Raw genomic sequence first — 19,669 nt, forward strand, 5'->3', positions numbered from 1 at the left:
GGCGTGGTTTACTACTGTACAGTACAAACTATTTATTTTATTTTTATTTCACCTTTATTTATCCAGGTAGGCCAGTTGAGAACAAGTTCTCATTTACAACGGCGACCTGGCCAAGATAGAGCAACGCAATGCGACACAAACAACACAGAGTTACACATGGGATAAACAAACGTACAGTCCAGTCAATAACACAATAGAAAAGTCTATATACAGTGTGTGCAAATGTAGTAAGATTAGGGAGGTAAGGCAATAAATAGGCCATAGTGGCAATTAAACACTGGAGTGATAGATGTGCAGAAGATGAATGTGCAAGTAGAGATACTGGGGTGCAAAGGAGAAGAATAAAAATAACAATATGGGGATGAGGTAGTTGGGTGGGCTATGTACAGGTGCAATGATGCTTAAAGTTAGTGAGGGAGATATAAGTGTCCAGCTTCAGTGATTCTTGCAATCCGTTCCAGTCATTGGCAGCAGAGAACTGGAAGGAAAGGCGGCCAAAGTAGGAGTTGGCTTTGGGGCTGACCAGTGAAATATACCTGCTGGAGTTCGTGCTACGGGTGGGTGCTGCTATGGTGACCACTGAGCTGAGATAAGGCAGGGATTTACCTAGCAAAGACTTATAGATGTCCTGGAGCCAGTGGGTTTGGCGATGAATATGAAGCGAGGGCCAGCCAACGAGAGCATACAGGTCGCAGTGGTGGGTAGTATATGGGGCTTTGGTGACAAAATGGTTGGCACTGTGATAGACTACATCCAATTTGCTGAGTAGAGTGTTGGAGGCTATTTTGTAAATGACATCGCCGAAGTCAAGGATCGGTAGGATAGTCAGTTTTACGAGGGTATGTTTGGTAGCATGAGCGAAGGATGCTTTTGTTGCGAAATAGGAAGCCGATTGTAGATTTAATTTTGGATTGGAGATGCTTAATGTGAGTCTGGAAGGAGAGTTTACAGTCTAACCAGACACCTAGGTATTTGTAGTTGTCCACATATTCTAAGTCAGAACCGTCCAGAGTAGTGATGCTAGACGGGCGGGCAGGTGCGGGCAGTGATCAGTTGAAGAGCATGCATTTCATTTTACTTGCATTTAAGAGCAGTTGGAGGCCACAGAAGGAGAGTTGTATGGCATTGAAGCTCGTCTGGAGGTTAGTTAACACAGTGTCCAAAGAAGGGCCAGAAGAATCACCAGCAGCAAGAGCGACATCATTGATGTATACAGAGAAAAGAGTTGGCCCGAGAATTGAACCCTGTGGCACCCCATAGAGACTGCCAGAGGTCTGGACAACAGGCCCTCCGATTTGACACATGGAACTCTATCTGAGAAGTTGGTGAACCAGGCGAAGCAGTCATTTAAGAAACCAAGGCTGTTGAGTCTGCCGATAAGAATGTGGTGACTGACAGAGTCGAAAGCCTTGGCCAGGTCGATGAATACGGCTGCACAGTATTGTATTTTATCGATGGCGGCTATGATATTGTTTAGGATCTTGAGCGTGCTGAGGTGCACCCATGACCAGCTCGGAAACCAGATTGCATAGCGGAGAAGGTACGGTGGGATTCGAAATTTTCGGTGATCTGTTTCTTAACTTGGCTTTCAAAGACCTTAGAAAGGCAGGGTAGGATAGATATAGGTCTGTAACAGTTTGGGTCTAGAGTGTCACCCCCTTTGAAGAGGGGGATGACCGAGGCAGCTTTCCAATTTCGGCAGATCATTTTAGAAAGAGAGGGTCCAGATTGTCTAGCCCAGCTGATTTGTAGAGGTCCAGATTCATGCTATCTGGATTTCGGTGAAGGAGAAATGGGGGAGGCTTGGGCAAGTTGCTGTGGGGGGTGCAGAGCTGTTGACTGGGGTAGGGGTAGCCAGGTGGAAAGCATGGCCAGCCGTAGAAAAATGCTTATTGAAATTCTCAATCATCACAGATTTATCGGTGGTGACAGTGTTTCCAAGCCTCAGTGCAGTGGGCAGCTGGGAGGAGGTGCTCTTATTCTCCATGGACTTTACAGTGTCCCAGAACTTTTTGGAGTTTGTGCTACAGGATGAACATTTCTGCTTGGAAAAGCTAGCCTTAGCTTTCCTAACTGCCTGTGTATATTGGTTCCTAACTTCCCTGAAAAGTTGCATATCGCAGGGGCTATTCGATGCTAATGCAGTACGCCACGGCTACACCGTTTATTTAGGTTCAGTCAGGGGTTCTGTCTTTTGGCGAAGATTTGTAACCACTTACCAGCAAACTAGATTTGGTATTTGTATGTGATCGAACAAAGCCTTTTGCTGGTTGCTTTACCTTATATGGAAGCTGACCTGCTTGATGACATAGTAAATTCAAAGTTTAACAACATAATTCGGTGATATAACCAGTCCATTACTTTTATTGTGACCCTCATATTGGTACCACAGATACTGATAACTTTCCCTTTTGTATGTGGCTCTGTCAAATATTAAAATGGTGAGACCACTGAGGTATAATAAGAACGGGTGAGACTACTTGTGTCCCCTCAATGAAGTAACCACCCTTGCCTCCTCCATGACAATGATTTGTTCCCATTTCTATTGCAATGCGCTTGGTTTACGTTGACCTATTCATCCTGGTAATTCGTAGGGGTTCACCTGATGCAATTGAAATACCCGATGACATAGTTTCTGAAAATGTATTGGTTTTGGTTAATACTAAGCTATTGTCCATGTCACACAAATTATTTTTATGCTGTATTTTCACACTCAGACTTATGGAATAGAATCTCTACAAGAAAGTATTTATTTATCGGTTGCTGATTGGAATGTTCATCAACAATGTTTATTGTTTAAATACAAAGGAATATGGTACATTCTTAGGAAATGCAAGTTGTACAAAACACACCTTATTCATAGGATGAAAATATGCATAAACCAGTGTGTATTTACAAAACAATTAGCAAATCTATTACTTACTTTATCTAAAATATGTTTGTTTGATGCAATGCTATACACTCGTGTGTGTGTGTGTGCGTGTGTATGCATGTGTGTGTGCGTTTGTGCGTGTGTATTCAAGCCTTTGTGACCATCTCCACACTCCCTCTCAGAATATCATTAGAAACCAGTTCCTTTCATCTCAATCAATCCCTCTACCATTTTCCTCTTACTCTGCCGTTCTCTGCAGGACATAAATAGCCAGGTGACTCCCCAGCCGATCAGTAAGCCGGTGATACCAAGCACCACGGGCACCCACACAGGCATGGAGGAGTCACACTGGGCCACAGGGCTTGGGGTGGTGGTGCCAGGGTTTGGGACAGGTGCGGTGGGGGTTACAGGTGGGCTCGGGAGGCTATTGACCTTAGTGAAGATGAAGGGTTGATCCTAAAGGAGAGAGCAAATGTCAGATTAAGGGAAACTAACATGAGAATAGATCTTGTTCTGCTACATTGTAAGAAGTAGCTTTCAGTCGGTGATATGACTGCTGCTCAACCAACACACTCAACAACCCACACGCACTGTCGAGTCAGCCAACGCAACGACTGACTTACTGATTGCCATTTCAGCAAACACCTGACCAAAGTGTTCCATAATAAAGGTTGTGTTAATGTTAACATACCTCAAAAGGACAGTTGATTTTGGTGCGGTCGTATGTGAAGTTGTTGTAGACCTGCTTCCTGCCCACCGGCTCCAACTGTAAAAACAAAATATTACCGCTGTCAGGCCACAAACCTACATAAACATGAAATATGAGGGCCATAGCGCATGTCTTGTAACCTACATAAACACAAAATACTATGTTCATAGCTCATGTGTTGTAACCTTTTTTATTTTTATTTATTTCACCTTTATTTAACCTGGTTAGCTATTTGAGAACAAGTTCTCATTTACAACTGCGACCTGGCCAAGATAAAGCAAAGCAGTGCGACACAAACAACAACACAGAGTTACACATGGAATAAACAAGCGTACAGTCAATAACATAATAGAAAAAAAAGAAGGTCTATATACAGTGTGTGCAAATGGCGTGAGGTGGTAAGGCAATAAATAGGCCATAGTAGCGAAGTAAATACAGTTTAGCAAATTAACACTGGAGTGATAGATGAACAGATGATGAAGAAGAAATACTGGTGTGCAAAAGAGCAGAAAAGTAAATAAAAACAATATGGGGATGAGGTAGGTAGATTGGGTGGGCTATTTACAGATGGGCTATGTACAGCTGCAGAGATCGGTTAGCTGCTCAGACACCTGATGTTTAAAGTTAATGAGGGAAATATAAGTCTCCAGCTTCAGCAATTTTTGCAATTCATTCCAGTCATTGGCAGCAGAGAACTGGAAGGAAAGGCGGCCAAAGGAGGTGTTGGCTTTGGGGACGACCAGTGAGATATACCTGCTGGAGCGCATGCTACGGGTGGGTGTTGTTATCGTGACCAGTGAGCTGAGATAAGGCGGAGCTTTACCTAGCATAGACTTATAGATGACCTGGAGCCACTGGGTCTGGCGACGAATATGTAGTGAGGGCCAGCCGACTAGAGCATACAGGTCGCAGTGGTGGGTGGTATAAGGGGCTTTGGTGACAAAACGGATGGCACTGTCATAGACTGCATCCAGTTTGCTGAGTAGAGTATTGGAAGCTATTTTGTAAATGACATCGCCGAAGTCGAGGATCGGTAGGATAGTCAGTTTTACGAGGGTATGTTTGGCGGCATGAGTGAAGGAGGCTTTGTTGCAAAATAGGAAGCTGATTTTAGATTTAATTTTGGATTGGAGATGTTTAATATGAGTCTGGAAAGAGAGTTTACAGTCTAGCCAGACACCTAGGTATTTGTAGTTGTCCACATATTCTAAGTCAGAACCGTCCAGAGTAGTGATGCTAGTCGGGCGGGCGGGTGCGGGCAGCGAACGGTTGAAAAGCATGCATTAACATGAAATACTATGGCCATAGCTCATGTGTTGTAAACTACATAAACACGAAATACTATGGCCATAGCTCATGTGCTGTAACCTACATAAACACGAAATACTATGGCCATAGCTCATGTGTTGTAACCTACATAAACATGAAATACTATGGCCATAGCTCATGTGTTGTGAATTATGTCTCAGAGTGAACTCTATGCAGCCTGGTCCCAGATCTGTGGGTGCTGTCTTGACAATGACAGTGCCTTGTTAGTTCATGTAATTGTTGTTGATACTTTAGTGGCTGAATGCTACAAAGTCCTAAAATGTAACTGGGTAAGATTGAAATTCCGTTTATGCTTTACAAAACAATCAACCCGCAACATTATTTTTCTGCCCAGTTAGCGGGTAGATTTGCTTTTAGCCAAATCCTTTTAGAGCAAGCCAAATAATTTCATGTTTTGAAAAGTTATCCTAGATCAGGATTCATTGTTTGAATGTAAGATGCCATTTCATTTCGTATAATTACACAAAATCTGATTAGTTCTATACCTGATATTAGTGTACATTCCCTTTCTTGTTGTAAGTGCCCTTTTTAATGTCACACACTTCCTTCTCCTTTTTCATTCCCCCACAAACAGATCTGGGACTGGACTACTCTCTAAGTGAATGTCCTCACCATGTTGTTCCAGAGAGCGATGGCCATCTCAGCGTGTGCTCGCTCACTGATGTGGAAACAGTCCACCGAGAAGAAACTCAAGTCAGGCTTCCCATCCTGTGGAGACAAGAGAACAGTGTCAATGTGTGTGTGTGTGTCTGTGCTTGCACGTACGTGTGTGTATGTGTGCGTGTGTGTGTGCAGTTAAACCACACTCACCCCAATGAAAGGGACGAAAGCGTTTCGGAAGTAGGGTTGTACGACGACAGTGAAGTCCTCTCGCCCATCATAGTGCCCCCCAGAGACCAGTCGCTCAGTCTTCATCTGGACAGAAGCACAGAGAGAGTAGAGAGAACAAAGAGAGAATGTTAAGTATTGTAGAGTAATGTTGGATTGATTTGATCACATTGAATGCCTATATCTTTACCTGTAGAACTCTTGTATCTGTGAGTAACACAGTTTACTCCACACATTGGAACATTGGCAAAGACCTTCCATACCAGTAACACATGACAATTCATTATAGAGTTAAAATCCCAGTTGTTCAGAATGGTAGTTCAGACCCAGTTGAAGCTGCTGACGGGAGGACGGCTCATAATAAGTGCTGGAACGGAGTAAATGGAATGACATCAAACACAAGGAAACCATGTGTTTGATGTATTTAAGACCATTCCACTCCAGCCATTACCAGTTCTGTCTTACTATCCAGGTCTGTACCCAAACTATTCGAGCTTCTACTTTTAAAAATCAACCTTTCCAGAAACAAGTCTCTCACCATTGCCACTTGCTATAGACCACCCTCTGCCTCCAGCTGTGCCCTGGATACCATATGTGAATTGATTGCCCCCCATCTATCTTCAGAGCTCGTGCTGCTAGGTGACCTAAATTGGGACATGCTTAACACCCCAGCCATCCTACAATCTAAGCTTGATGCCCTCAATCTCACACAAATTATCAATAAACCCACCAGGTACAACCCCAAATCCGTAAACACGGGCACCCTCATAGATATCATCCTAACCAACTTGCCCTCCAAATACACCTCTGCTGTTTTCAACCAAGATCTCAGTGATCACTGCCTCATCCGTAATGGGTCTGCGGTCAAACCACTACCCCTCATCACTGTCAAACGCTCCCGAAAACACTTCAGCGAGCAGGCCTTTCTAATCGACCTGGCCCGGGTATCCTGGAAGGATTTGGACCTCATCCCGTCAGTAGAGGATGCCTGGTTATTCTTTAAAAGTGCCTTCCTCACTATCTTAAATAAGCATGCCCCATTCAAAAAATGTAGAACCAGGAACAGATATAGCCCTTTGTTCTCTCCAGACCTGACTGCCCTTGACCAGCACAAAAACATCCTGTGGCGTACTGCATTAGCATCGAATAGCCCCTGTGATATGCAACTTTTCAGGGAAGTTAGGAACCAATATACACAGGCAGTTAGGAAAGCTAAGGCTAGCTTTTTCAAGCAGAAATGTTCATCCTGTAGCACAATCTCCAAAAAGTTCTGGGACACTGTAAAGTCCATGGAGAATAAGAGCACCTCCTCCCAGCTGCCCACTGCACTGAGGCTAGGAAACACTGTCACCACTGGTAAATCTGATAATTGAGAATTTCAATAAGCATTTTTCTACGGCTGGCCATGCTTTCCACCTGGCTACCCCTACCCCGGTCAATAGCCCTGCACCCCCCACAGCAACTTGCCCAAGTCTCCCCCATTTCTCCTTCACCCAAATCCAGATAGCTGATGTTCTGAAAGAGCTGCAAAATCTGGACCCCTACAAATCAGCCAGGCTAGACAATCTGGACCCTCTCTTTCTAAAATTATCTGCCAAAATTGTTGCAACCCCTACTGCTAGCCTGTTCAACCTCTTTCGTATCGTCTGAGATTCCCAAAGATTGGAAAGCTGCCGCGGTCATCCCCCTCTTCAAAGGGGGAGACACTCTAGACCCAAACTGCTATAGACCTATATCTATCCTACCCTGCTTTTCTAAGGTCTTCGAAAGCCAAGTTAAACAGATTACCGACCATCTGGAATCCCACCGTACCTTCTCAAAATCAAATCAAATGTATTTATATAGCCCTTCTTACATCAGCTGATATCTCAAAGTGCTGTACAGAAACCCAGCCAAACAGCAAGCAATGCAGGTGTAGAAGCACGGTGGCTACGAAAAACTCCCTAGAAAGGCCAAAACCTAGGAAGAAACCTAAAGAGGAACCAGGCTATGAGGGGTGGCCAGTCCTCTTCTGGCTGTGCCGGGTGGAGATTATAACAGAACATGGCCAAGATGTTCAAATGTTCATAAATGACCAGCATGGTCAAATAATAATAATCACAGTGGTTGTCGAGGATGCAACAAGTCAGCACCTCAAGAGTAAATGTCAGTTGACTTTTCATAGCCGATCATTGAGAGTATCTCTACCGCTCCTGCTGTCTCTAGAGAGTTGAAAACAGCAGGTCTGGGACAGGTAGCACGTCCGGTGAACAGTGCAATCTGGTTTCCGAGCTGGTCATGTGTGCACCTCAGCCACGCTGAAGGTCTTAAACGATATCATAACCGCCATCGATAAGAGACATTACTGTGCAGCTGTATTCATCAACCTGGCCAAGGCTTTCGACTCTGTCAATCACCACATTCTCATTGACAGACTCAACAGCCTTGGTTTCTCAAATGACTGCCTCGCCTGGTTCACTAACTACATCTCTGATAGAGTTCAGTGTGTCAAATCGGAGGGGGGCCTGGTGTCCAGATCTCTGGCAGTCTCGATGGGGGTGCCCCAGGGGTCATTTCTCGGGCCGACTCTCTTCTCTGTATACACCAATGATGTCGCTCTTGCTGCTGGTGATTCTCTGATCCAACTCTACGCAGACAACACCATTCTGTATACCTCTGGCCCTTCTTTGGACACTGTGTTAACTAACCTCCAGACAAGCTTCAATGCCATGCAACTCTCCTTCCGTGGCCTCCAACTGCTCTTAAATGCAAGTAAAACTAAATGCATGCTATTCAACCGATCGCTGCCCGGACCTGCCCGCCCGTCCAGCATCACTACTCTGGACGGTTCTAACTTAGAATATGTGGACAAGTACAAATACCTAGGTGTCTGGTTAGACTGTAAACTCTCCTTCCAGACTCACATTAAGCATCTCCAATCCAAAATTAAATCTACAATCGGCTTCCTATTTCGCAATAAAGCATTCTTCGCTCATGCTGCCAAACATACCCTCGTAAAACTGACCATCCTACCGATCCTCGACTTTGGCGATGTCATTTACAAAATAGCCTCCAACACTACTCAACAAATTGGATGCAGTCTATCACAGTGCCATCCATTTTGTCACCAAAGCCCCATATACTTCCCACCACTGCGACCTGTACGCTCTCGTTGGCTGGCCCTCGCTTCCCTTATCCTACCTCATTTGCACACACTGTATATAGACTTTTTCTACTGTATTATTGATTGTATGTTTGTTTATTCCATGTGTAACTCTGTGTTGTTGTATGTGTCGAACTGCTTTGCTTTATCTTGGCCAGGTTGCATATATATATATATATATATATTTTTTTTTTATGAGCCCGTCCTCCCCAATTAAGGTGCCACCAACCTCCTGTGTTCAGACCCTGTTCTGCCCTTACCTGGTATTCCTGGTTGATCCGATTAACCTCTGTAAGCTCAGGAGAGTTCTCTTCAGGGTTGAAAAAGCAGGGGCAAGCATTTCTGTGCATAACAAAGACACTTGAATGGAAAACATTCACTAACGCTGTGAATATACACATTCTACAGGCATATGATGCAGTGGGTGTAGCTACCGTCTTCGTAGGGAAATGGGGAGTTTTCATACAAACCTCTGCATGAGGGTGCAGACCAGAGCATCCTTAGTCACTCTCCTCAATGGATCCATCTCCAGAACCTCGACAACATTAACCATTACCCTCGGTACCTTAGAGAGAGATGGAGGGAGATGGCATGATATTTGCTTTAAGATCTTAAAATTCTGAAAATGATTCTGAAAACCAAGCCTTCCATCACTAACCTCTTTGTACAGCATGTCCAAGCTCAACATCAGATTCTCACTGTAGTTCTTGGGTGTAAGGTTGTTCTGTGTAAAGTAGAGCATAAATAACACTTTTTTTAACACTAGTTTTGGATACTACCACTATTAAAATTATAATAATTGTCCACTGTATGTTTGACTTAAAGATAAGAATACATACCTGGTCCATGCAATAATCACAAAGATCTCTGGCGCCAACGAATAAGGTCACTAGCTTCCAATCCTGTTCAAAATGCACCTTCTGTGTGCGTGTAAAGAGGGAGACAATGACAAGAGAGACATAGTGTAGCTATAGATGATCATACACTCATAATACAACAATATGTCATTATTCTTAGAAACTGAGTCCAGTATAACTATTCAACATAGATAGAGTCATGGAAGAGGCTTGCATCCCAAACGGCACCCTGTCCCCTATGTAGTGCACTACTATTGACCAGGGCCCATAGAGCTAGTAGTGCACTATGTAGGGAATAGGTACCAATGGGACATAGACCAGTCTCACCTCGTCATCTTTCATGGCCTTGATGAGAGCTTGGACTTGGGCTGGGATCTCACTAGAAGAGACAAAGAAACGTTTGTTAAAACATAGTGTTTATTATGCCTTTGTTCAAATGAGAAGACAGGACAGGAGAAACTGATGGGGGGGTGATGATACTTAAAAAGGATGGTACTTAAAAAAGAGGATTGGAAATGGTGTTACTGAAGAAAGAGGACAGTGAGTGGATGAGGGCACAGAGAGGTCTAAACGTATCTCTCTACTCACAAGGCCTTGGCTCCAGGCACCGCCATGTTGAAGCCACTATTCTGCAGGAAGCCCTGACCCTTGGAGAAGCCATAGAGGGAAGGGTTGAATTTCTTCAGGATGTCTGAGAGAGAGAGAGAGAGAGGAAAAAGTAGAGATGGAAAATAAGCAGACGTTTCATTATCAAATGTTCCATTTTAGCTTTATTACAGAGAGAGCACTGCCAGCTGGATGAACCATGTTTCCTCTATGCAAGGAGGCTGCACTCCAGAGGAATGTTATGAGATCATATGCTGAGACTGCCATCTTGTGGATGTATCTGTAAATGCTGAAAATCTACTGTCACAAAATCATTTGCACTGGGTATTCATTCACAGGAGGTTGCTAAGGGGAGAACAGCTCTTAATAATGTCCAGAACGGAGCAAATGGAATGGCATCAAACACCTCGAGACCATGTATTTGATACCATTCCACTAATTCCGCTCCAGTCATTAACATGAGCCCGTTCTCCCCAATTAAGGTGCCACCAACCTCCTATGTATTCATTGCAGCCTTTCTCCAACAATGTTACAGAAATAGTCATATGTGAAGTTATGGCTCATTTGGATAATTTTAATGGACAGATAAGATGAGCCAATAGGATGAGAGAGACAAGAGAAAATAGTGACTCACTTGGTAGTGTGGTGACAGTGTCCAAGGCCTGATCTCCTCCGATGCTGCAAAAATACACACACATTTAGTCCATTTCACTGTTGACCAGTGTCCAAGGCCTGATCTCCTCCGATGCTGCAAAAATACACACACATTTAGTCCATTTCACTGTTGACCAGTGTCCAAGGCCTGATCTCCTCCGATGCTGCAAAAATACACACACATTTAGTCCATTTCACTGTTGACCAGTGTCCAAGGCCTGATCTCCTCCGATGCTGCAAAAATACACACACATTTAGTCCATTTCACTGTTGACCAGTGTCCAAGGCCTGATCTCAGATGCTGAAGAAATACACACACACATTTAGTCCATTTCCCTGTTGACCAGTGTCAGTATCAATGTGCTCTGCAAGTGGTCCATAACATGTATGCTGTGCATTTGGACTATGTTGGTGCATGATTTATTACAGAATGTATGTACAGTATTTTGAGTCTCATAGCAAAGGGTCTGAATACTTATGTAAATAAGGTTTTTCTGTTTTATTTTTTATATATTTGACAAAATGTCTAAAAACCTGTTTTTGCTTTGTCATTATGGGGATTTATGTGTGTAGATTTATGAGGGGGGAAAAAACAATTTAATCCATTTTAGAATATGCCTGTATCATAACAACATTTGGAAAAAGTCAAGGGGTCTGAATACTTTCCGAATACACTGTACCTCCATGACACTCCTTTATACTGCGTGTTGAGCTGCAACACGTTCTTTGCCTTGGCTCCAACTGCTGCCTGCAAACAGATGACAACAAAGGCACATGAACAACCCACCATGTAAAGAATATGTCCTCTCAGCACAACGGATAATATAAAAGTCTGGCAGGCAAGTTTTGTTCTACACGCACACATGCACGGATGCAGGCACATGCACACACACACTTACAGTGTTTGAGTCTCCCAGTGCTGCCACCACCTTGATGTCTCCTGGTCGCAGCTTATGAACTGGGGACAGAGGCACAGATTTATCAATAAACACAAATACACTCCACTTCCCATAGTCCATAATGTTACAACATAGTTATCATACACTGCTATCATTTGTTGGGATTGGACACCTATCTCAGACGTGTAGTGGGATTGGACACCTATCTCAGACGTGTAGTGGGATTGGACACCTATCTCAGACGTGTAGTGGGATTGGACACCTATCTCAGACGTGTAGTGGGATTGGACACCTATCTCAGACGTAGTGTCTATGTATAGAGGCTGCTGTCTTATACATAGACTTGAAATCACTAGTCACTTTAATAATGTTTACATATCTTGCATTACTCATCTCATATGTATATACTGTATTCTATACTATTCTAATGTATCTTAGTCTATGCCGCTATGACATTGCTCGTCCATATATTTATATATTCTTAATAACATTCCTTTACTTTGTGTGTATTGGGTATATGTTGTGAAATTGTTAGATATTACTTGTTACATACAGTTGAAGTAGGAAGTTTACATACACCTTAGCCAAATACATTTCAAATCCGTTTTTCCACAATTCCTGACATTTAATCCTAGTACAAATTCCCTGTCTTAGGTCAGGTAGGATCACCACTTTATTTTAAGAATGTGAAATGTCAGAATAATAGTAGAGAGAATTATTTATTTCAGCTTTTATTTCTTTCATCACATTCCCAGTGGGTCAGAAGTTTACATACACTCAATTTGTATTTCATAGAATTGCCTGTAAATTATTTAACTTGGGTCAAACGTTTCGGGCAGCCTTCCACAAGCTTCCCACAATAAGTTGGGTGAATTTTGGCCCATTCCTCCTGACAGAGCTGGTGTAACTGTCAGGTTTGTAGGTCTCCTTGCTCGCACACACTTTTTCAGTTCTGACCACAATTTCTCTACAGGATTGAGGTCAGGGCTTTGTGATGGCCACTCCAATGCCTTGACTTTGTTGTCCTTAAGCCATTTTGCCACAACTTTGTAAGTATGCTTGGGGTCATTGTCCATTTGGAAGAACCATTTGCGACCAAGCTTTAACTTCCTGACTGATGTCTTGAGATGTTGCTTCAATATATCCACATCATTTTCCATCCTCATGACGCCATCTATTTTGTGAAGTGCACCAGTCCCTCCTGCAACAAAGCACCCCCACAACATGATGCTGCCACCCTCGTGCTTCATGGTTGGGATGGTGTTCTTCAGCTTGCAAGCCTCCCCCTTTTTCCTTCAAACATAACGATGGTCATTATGGCCAAACAGTTCTATTTTTGTTTCATCAGACCAGAGGACCTTTCTCCAAAAAGTACGATCTTTGCCCCCATGTGCAGTTGCAAACCATAGTCTGGCTTTTTTATGGCGGTTTTGGAGCAGTGGCTTCTTCCTTGCTGAGTGGCCATTCAGGTTATGTCAATATAGGACTCGTTTTACTGTGGATATAGATACTTTTGTACCCGTTTCCTCCAGCATCTTCACAAAGTCCTTTGCTGTTATTCTGGGATTGATTTGCACTTTTCGCACCAAAGTACATTCATCTCTAGGAGACAGAACGAGTCTCCTACCTGAGCGGTATGACGGCTGCATGGTCCCATGGTGTTTATACTTGCGTACTATTGTTTGTACAGATGAACGTGGTACCTTCAGGCGTTTGGAAATTGCTCCCAAGGATGAACCAGACTTGTGGAGGTCTACAATTTTTTTTTCTGAGGTCTTGGCTGATTTCTTTTGATTTTCCCATGATGTCAAGCAAAGAGGCGCTGAGTTTGAAGGTAGGCTTGAAATACATCCACAGCCACAACCTTCAATTGACTCAAATTATGTCAATTAGCCTATCAGAAGCTTCTAAAGCCATGACATAATTTTCTGGAATTTTCCAAGTTGTTTAAAGGCACAGTCAACTTAGAGTATGTAAACTTCTGACCCACTGGAATTGTGAAACAGTGAATTATAATTGAAATAATCTGTCTTTAAACAATTGTTGGAAAAATTACTTGTGTCATGCACAAAGTAGATGTCCTAACCGACTTGCCAAAACTATAGTTTGTTAACAAGAAATTTGTGGAGTGGTTGAAAAACGATTTTTAATGACTCCAACCTAAGTGTATGTAAACTTCCGACATCAACTGTATTACTGCACAAACATTTCGCTAAACCCGCAATAACATCTGCTAAGCACGTGTATGTGACCAATACAATTTGATTGGTCTGGTAAGGGGGTTGGACAAATGTCATGCAACCAGGTTATTGGCCTTCCCTTAGCTATGCACTTCCTCTTATGAAACCTTGTCATCTCTTAACACACTCACCTGATGTAGGCACAGAGGTGGATGGCGCCAGGGCCACACAAGAGAAGTCACTTCCCCAGTTCTGGGACGGACAGACAGACAGACAGACAGACAGACAGACAGACAGACAGACAGACAGACAGACAGACAGACAGACAGACAGACAGACAGACAGACAGACAGACAGACAGACAGACAGACAGACAGACAGACAGACAGACAGATCAAAGTGAGACAGTATTTTAACACATTTCCTTCATCAATGCCACCATACCTAAATTAATGATGAACACAGTTCTTTAATAACAGCTGTCATTATCTATTATCACTTGAAAGTATTAGCCTGGTCCACCTTATCAACACATGTTTTACTAGAAGTCACAAAGATTTGAACCTGGGTGGGTGGCCTACCGTGATTGGTGGAGGTGTTGGGGCAGGTTCCTCATAGGTGTAATTGCTGTTGACATAGGTCCGCACGAATGGTGAGGTCTTGGGGGAAGACAGAGAGCCATTTGCATAAGCTAAACATATAGTACTATCAACACTTTATATTCATTAACTGGCATATGTTCTTATCGTACTCTTCTCTGTAAAATCTCATAAGAGTGACCAAAATATAGTCAGTTAATGGCATGAAGTGATGTGAAGACGACACAGTACTTCTGTAGTTGCTACAATTGTAAACATGTGGAGCCATACGACTGTACCTTTGAGGGGCATTTCACAGGGATACCATCATCAAAGTACAGTTTGACAGTCTTGTTGCCCAGAGGCTCCAGCTAAGGGAACACAAGAGCAAGAATAATGATTTACTAACATCTCAGTGAATTCAAAAGAACTGGGGTGATGCTATGATATCCTGGATATCAACTGAATATGCCGTTTGTGTCCCTTAAAGACAAAACACAGTATTCTGCTTTGGGTAGTAACAGTCAGAGCCATATATACAGTATATACACACACATACATCTATATATATATAGCCCTTCACCCTCCATGAACTCCCAGTCTCACCTCATTGTGGATGAATATACACTGCTCAAAAAATTAAAGGGAACACTTAAACAACCCAATGTAACTCCAAGTCAATCACACTTCTGTGAAATCAAACTGTCCACTTAGGAAGCAACACTGATTGACAATAAATTTCACATGCTGTTGTGCAAATGGAATAGACAACAGGTGGAAATTATAGGCAATTAGCAAGACACCCCCAATAAAGGAGTGGTTCTGCCGGTGGGGACCACAGACCACTTCTCAGTTCCTATGCTTCCTGGCTGATGTTTTGGTCACTTTTGAATGCTGGCGGTGCTTTCACTCTAGTGCTTTCACTCTAGTGGTAGCATGAGACGGAGTCTACAACCCACACAAGTGGCTCAGGTAGTGCAGCACATCCAGGATGGCACATCAATGCGAGCTGTGGCAAGCAGGTTTGCTGTGTCTGTCAGCGTAGTGTCCAGAGCATGGAGGCGCTACCAGGAGACAGGCCAGTACATCAGGAGACGTGGAGGAGGCCGTAGGAGAGCAACAACCCAGCAGCAGGACCGCTACCTCCGCCTTTGTGCAAGGAGGAGCAGGAGAAGCACTGCCAGAGCCCTGCAAAAGGACCTCCAGCAGGCCACAAATGTGCATGTGTCTGCTCAAGCGGTCAGAAACAGACTCCATGAGGGTGGTATGAGGGCCCGACGTCCACAGGTGGGGGTTGTGCTTACAGCCCAACACCGTGCAGGACGTTTGGCATTTGCCAGAGAACACCAAGATTGGCAAATTCGCCACTGGCGCCCTGTGCTCTTCACAGATGAAAGCAGGTTCACACTGAGCACGTGACAGACGTGACAGAGTCTGGAGACGCCGTGGAGAACGTTCTGCTGCCTGCAACATCCTCCAGCATGACCGGTTTGGCGGTGGGTCAGTCATGGTGTGGGGTGGCATTTCTTTGGGGGGCCGCACAGCCCTCCATGTGCTCGCCAGAGGTAGCCTGACTGCCATTAGGTACCGAGATGAGATCCTCAGACCCCTTGTGAGACCATATGCTGGTGCGGTTGGCCCTGGGTTCCTCCTAATGCAAGACAATGCTAGACCTCATGTGGCTGGAGTGTGTCAGCAGTTCCTGCAAGAGGAAGGCATTGATGCTATGGACTGGCCCGCCCGTTCCCCAGACCTGAATCCAATTGAGCACATCTGGGACATCATGTCTCGCTCTATCCACCAACGCCACGTTGCACCAGACTGTCCAGGAGTTGGCGGATGCTTTAGTCCAGGTCTGGGAGGAGATCCCTCAGGAGACTATCCGCCACCTCATCAGGAGCATACCCAGGCATTGTAGGGAGGTCATACAGGCACGTGGAGGCCACACACACTACTGAGCCTCATTTTGACTTGTTTGAAGGACATTACATCAAAGTTGGATCAGCCTGTAGTGTGGTTTTCCACTTTAATTTTGAGTGTGACTCCAAATCCAGACCTCCATGGGTTGATAAATTGGATTTCCATTGATTATTTTTGTGTGATTTTGTTGTTAGCACATTCAACTATGTAAAGAAAAAAGTATTTAATAAGATTATTTCTTTCATTCAGATCTAGGATGTGTTGTTTAAGTGTTCCCTTTATTTTTTTGAGCAGTATATACACACACACACACACACACACACACACACACACACACACACACACACACACACACATACATACATACATACATACATACATACATACATACATACATACATACATACATACATACATACATACATACATACATACATACATACATACATACATACATACACACACATTTCTACCGTTCAAAAGTTTGGGGTCACTTAGAAATGTCCTTGTCTAGAAGGACATTATATATATATACACACACATACTGTACATATATGACATGTCACATGTATTTATGACATGTCAGGCTCTATATAATCTATAGATGGATATATTGTGACAGTGTTATTGAGTCTCACCATGCTATTCCAGAGAGCGCGGGCTATCAGAGTATGGGTCTTCTGACTGAGATGGAAGCAGTCAGGACTGAAGTAAGTACGGTCTGGACGTCCATCCTGTGGGTGAGACAGAGGGGACAGTTTGAGTGTGTGTGTGTGTGTGTGTGTGTGTGTGTGTGTGTGTGTGTGTGTGTGTGTGTGTGTGTGTGTGTGTGTGTGTGTGTGTGTGGCACCATGAAAGGGCATTGGAATCACACAGATTGATCAGATAATCTATTGTTGATTCACAGTCAAGAGGAGTGACAATGCAGTGTGCCTAACCTCTGTCTGGGGAACAATGACGTCTCGTAGGAAAGGCTGCAGGACCACCGTGAAGTTGTTATGAGTGTCGTACCGTCCTGACTCCACAAGCTCATGCAGTCCACGCTGAAAGAGGTTAGTTTGTTTTTGTTATTGGTAATTAATCATCACGCACTATAGTATTTACCATAGAGTCAAGTATAATATTGTGGTCCCACATGCACTGCAGAATTAGTCTTTGCCATACCTGATAATCTCGGTTCAGACCATTGAGTTGACGAAGTGCTTCAGAACCCTCCTTTGGCGAGATGACACAGGGACACAGAATACTGAAGGAGAGACACAAGATCAGGTGTTATTGATCTTCATTTCAGAGATCAGGTGTTATTGATCTTCATTTCAGAGATCAGGTGTTATTGAACTTCATTTCAGAGATCAGGTGTTATTGAATTTCATTTCAGAGATCAGGTGTTATTGATCTTCATTTCAGAGATCAGGTGTTATTGATCTTCATTTCAGAGATCAGGTGTTATTGATCTTCATTTCAGAGATCAGGTGTTATTGATCTTCATTTCAGAGATCAGGTGTTATTGATCTTCATTTCAGAGATCAGGTGTTATTGATCTTCATTTCAGAGATCAGGTGTTATTGATCTTCATTTCAGAGATCAGGTGTTATTGATCTTCATTTCAGAGATCAGGTGTTATTGATCTTCATTTCAGAGATGAGGTGTTATTGATCTTCATTTCAGAGATCAGGTGTTATTGATCTTCATTTCAGAGATCAGGTGTTATCAATCTTCATTTCAGAGATCAGGTGTTATTGATCTTCATTTCAGAGATCAGGTGTTATTGATTTAGATTTCAGAGATCAGGTGTTATTGATCTTCATTTCAGAGATCAGGTGTTATTGATTTAGATTTCAGAGATCCATTGGCACATTTCCCTGCATATGGCAAACATATGAAAGTGGTGGCTTGATGAGGAGGATTATAGATAGGCTGCATGTAGATTCAAAGTGTGCACTTGCACATTCCCCATCATGGATTTTACAATGGTGAAAACTCCTGCCAGCAAATGCTCTAGTTAGATTCTCCACCTGCAGGGACGGACACTTACTTGACAAGCCAGGTAGGGCACTTGAGATCTGCATTTAAGTCTGTGTGCATCTGTCTCAGGACAGGGATGTAGAGTGGCTCCACCAGATTGACCAGGGCTCTAGGGACCTTGGGGGGGGGGGGACAGAGAGAGAGACAGAAAGTTTTTAAAATTGAAGAAAGTAATTTAAAACAGAGGAAAGCTTGTGCTATCTGATCTATAAATGTAAGAAGGTGGAAAAGGGACAAATTCAGAGAAAAAACAGTGACACGCCTACAGCTCCTACCTGTTTATGAAGGTAATCCAGAGACTCACGAATGTGTCGCACATAGTTCTCAGTGGAGTAAAACAGCTGTGGGACAATAACAGGTAGTGACAGTCAGAGCAATGGAACATGCACATCCAGTGCAGTATCACTGCAGACAGAGTTGTTAGAGGTCACGATACAGAATGGTGTCGCATTGTATTGTAACGTATACACATCGTATTGGTACTCACAGAGCTGTAGCAGTAGTCACACATGTCATTGCCTCCAATGAACAAAGTGATCACTTTCCAGTCTTCTTGGAAATTAACTAGCTGTGTAAGAGGACATGTTCAGATAATATGAACTTGTGTATTATATCAATCTATGTGTGGTAGATAGTGGTGTTAAGTACTTAAGTAAAAATACTTTAAAGTACTACTTAAATCGTTTTTTGGGGTATCTGTACTTTACTTGACTATTTATTTAACTTTTATTTCACTACATTCCTAAAGAAAATAATGTGCTTTTTACTCTATACATTTTGCCTGACACCCAAAATTACTCATTACAATGTTGAATGCTTAGGAGGACAGGAAAATGGTCCAATTCACGCACTTATCAAGAGAACGTGGTCATCCCAACTACCTCTGATCTGGCAGACTCACGAAACACAAATGCATTGTTTGTAAATCATGTTTGAGTGTTGCAATGTACCCCTGGGTATCCGTAAATTTAAAAAACAAGAAAATGTATTTATACTTTTACTTTTGCTTTCGATACTTAAGTATATTTTAGTAATTACATTTACTTTTGAAGTATATTTAGAACCAAATA

The 19,669-nt window shown here is 43.1% G+C and overlaps 1 protein-coding gene across 2 annotated transcripts in view; it reads right to left on the minus strand.

The window, feature by feature from the left end:
• Window positions 1-2,746: 2,746 nt before the first annotated feature.
• The window catches only part of LOC106608185 (phospholipase B1, membrane-associated), a 28,723-nt gene continuing 11,800 nt past the window's right edge, over window positions 2,747-19,669 (minus strand). For both annotated transcript variants that reach the window (XM_014205983.2, XM_014205982.2), the window contains exons 21-42: window positions 19,087-19,167; window positions 18,875-18,940; window positions 18,610-18,716; window positions 17,739-17,820; window positions 17,513-17,617; window positions 17,213-17,308; window positions 14,954-15,025; window positions 14,658-14,735; window positions 14,268-14,328; window positions 11,897-11,955; window positions 11,678-11,745; window positions 10,978-11,021; window positions 10,326-10,428; window positions 10,065-10,116; window positions 9,720-9,800; window positions 9,539-9,604; window positions 9,351-9,445; window positions 9,141-9,222; window positions 5,721-5,825; window positions 5,523-5,618; window positions 3,564-3,638; window positions 2,747-3,328 (exon numbers count right to left, since the gene is read on the minus strand). In XM_014205983.2, the coding sequence (XP_014061458.1) occupies window positions 3,062-3,328; window positions 3,564-3,638; window positions 5,523-5,618; window positions 5,721-5,825; window positions 9,141-9,222; window positions 9,351-9,445; window positions 9,539-9,604; window positions 9,720-9,800; window positions 10,065-10,116; window positions 10,326-10,428; window positions 10,978-11,021; window positions 11,678-11,745; window positions 11,897-11,955; window positions 14,268-14,328; window positions 14,658-14,735; window positions 14,954-15,025; window positions 17,213-17,308; window positions 17,513-17,617; window positions 17,739-17,820; window positions 18,610-18,716; window positions 18,875-18,940; window positions 19,087-19,167 (1,941 nt within the window). In that variant the 3' untranslated portion in view covers window positions 2,747-3,061. The remainder of the gene's footprint in view (window positions 3,329-3,563; window positions 3,639-5,522; window positions 5,619-5,720; window positions 5,826-9,140; window positions 9,223-9,350; window positions 9,446-9,538; window positions 9,605-9,719; window positions 9,801-10,064; window positions 10,117-10,325; window positions 10,429-10,977; window positions 11,022-11,677; window positions 11,746-11,896; window positions 11,956-14,267; window positions 14,329-14,657; window positions 14,736-14,953; window positions 15,026-17,212; window positions 17,309-17,512; window positions 17,618-17,738; window positions 17,821-18,609; window positions 18,717-18,874; window positions 18,941-19,086; window positions 19,168-19,669) is intronic.

This window comes from Salmo salar, chromosome ssa06 (genome assembly GCF_905237065.1).
Source record: "Salmo salar chromosome ssa06, Ssal_v3.1, whole genome shotgun sequence".
Classification (NCBI taxonomy): domain Eukaryota; kingdom Metazoa; phylum Chordata; class Actinopteri; order Salmoniformes; family Salmonidae; genus Salmo; species Salmo salar.